Genomic DNA, 582 nt, shown 5'->3' on the forward strand with positions numbered 1-582 from the left:
TTAGATCACTATGAGATGAAGGAAGAAGAACCTTTTAATGGAAAACAGTCAGAGGATGAAGGAATTGAAAAAGAAAATTTGGCAATATTAGAAAATATCAGGAATACTCAAAGGCAAGACCATCTAAATGGCGCAGTGTCTGGGCCAGTACAAGCTTCTGATAGACTTATGAAAGAGCTCAGGGACATATATAGATCACAGAGTTATAAAACAGGGATTTATTCAGTAGAACTCATAAATGACAGTTTATATGACTGGCGTTTATATGACTGGCATGTCAAACTACAGAAGGTTGATCCTGATAGTCCTTTGCACAGTGATCTTCAAATCTTAAAAGAAAAAGAAGGCATAGAATATATTTTGTTTAATTTCTCTTTTAAGGATAACTTTCCATTTGATCCTCCATTTGTTCGAGTGGTATTACCTGTTCTCTCAGGAGGGTACGTTTTGGGTGGAGGTGCATTATGTATGGAACTCCTCACAAAACAGGGCTGGAGCAGTGCCTACTCAATAGAGTCTGTCATCATGCAGATCAATGCTACCTTAGTCAAAGGCAAAGCCAGAGTGCAGTTTGGTGCAAAT

At 38.1% G+C, this 582-nt stretch overlaps 1 protein-coding gene across 1 annotated transcript in view; it reads left to right on the forward strand.

Moving 5' to 3' along the window:
* Positions 1–6: 6 nt before the first annotated feature.
* LOC102871045 (ubiquitin-conjugating enzyme E2 Q2-like) overlaps positions 7–582 on the forward strand; it is an 8,510-nt gene continuing 7,934 nt past the window's right edge. Inside the window, exon 1 of the mRNA XM_006899401.1 lies at positions 7–576. Within this exon, the coding sequence (XP_006899463.1) occupies positions 16–576 (561 nt within the window). The 5' untranslated portion in view covers positions 7–15. The remainder of the gene's footprint in view (positions 577–582) is intronic.

The sequence above is a fragment of the Elephantulus edwardii genome, unplaced genomic scaffold (assembly GCF_000299155.1).
Source record: "Elephantulus edwardii isolate Elephantulus edwardi_28Jun2011 unplaced genomic scaffold, EleEdw1.0 scaffold00255, whole genome shotgun sequence".
Classification (NCBI taxonomy): domain Eukaryota; kingdom Metazoa; phylum Chordata; class Mammalia; order Macroscelidea; family Macroscelididae; genus Elephantulus; species Elephantulus edwardii.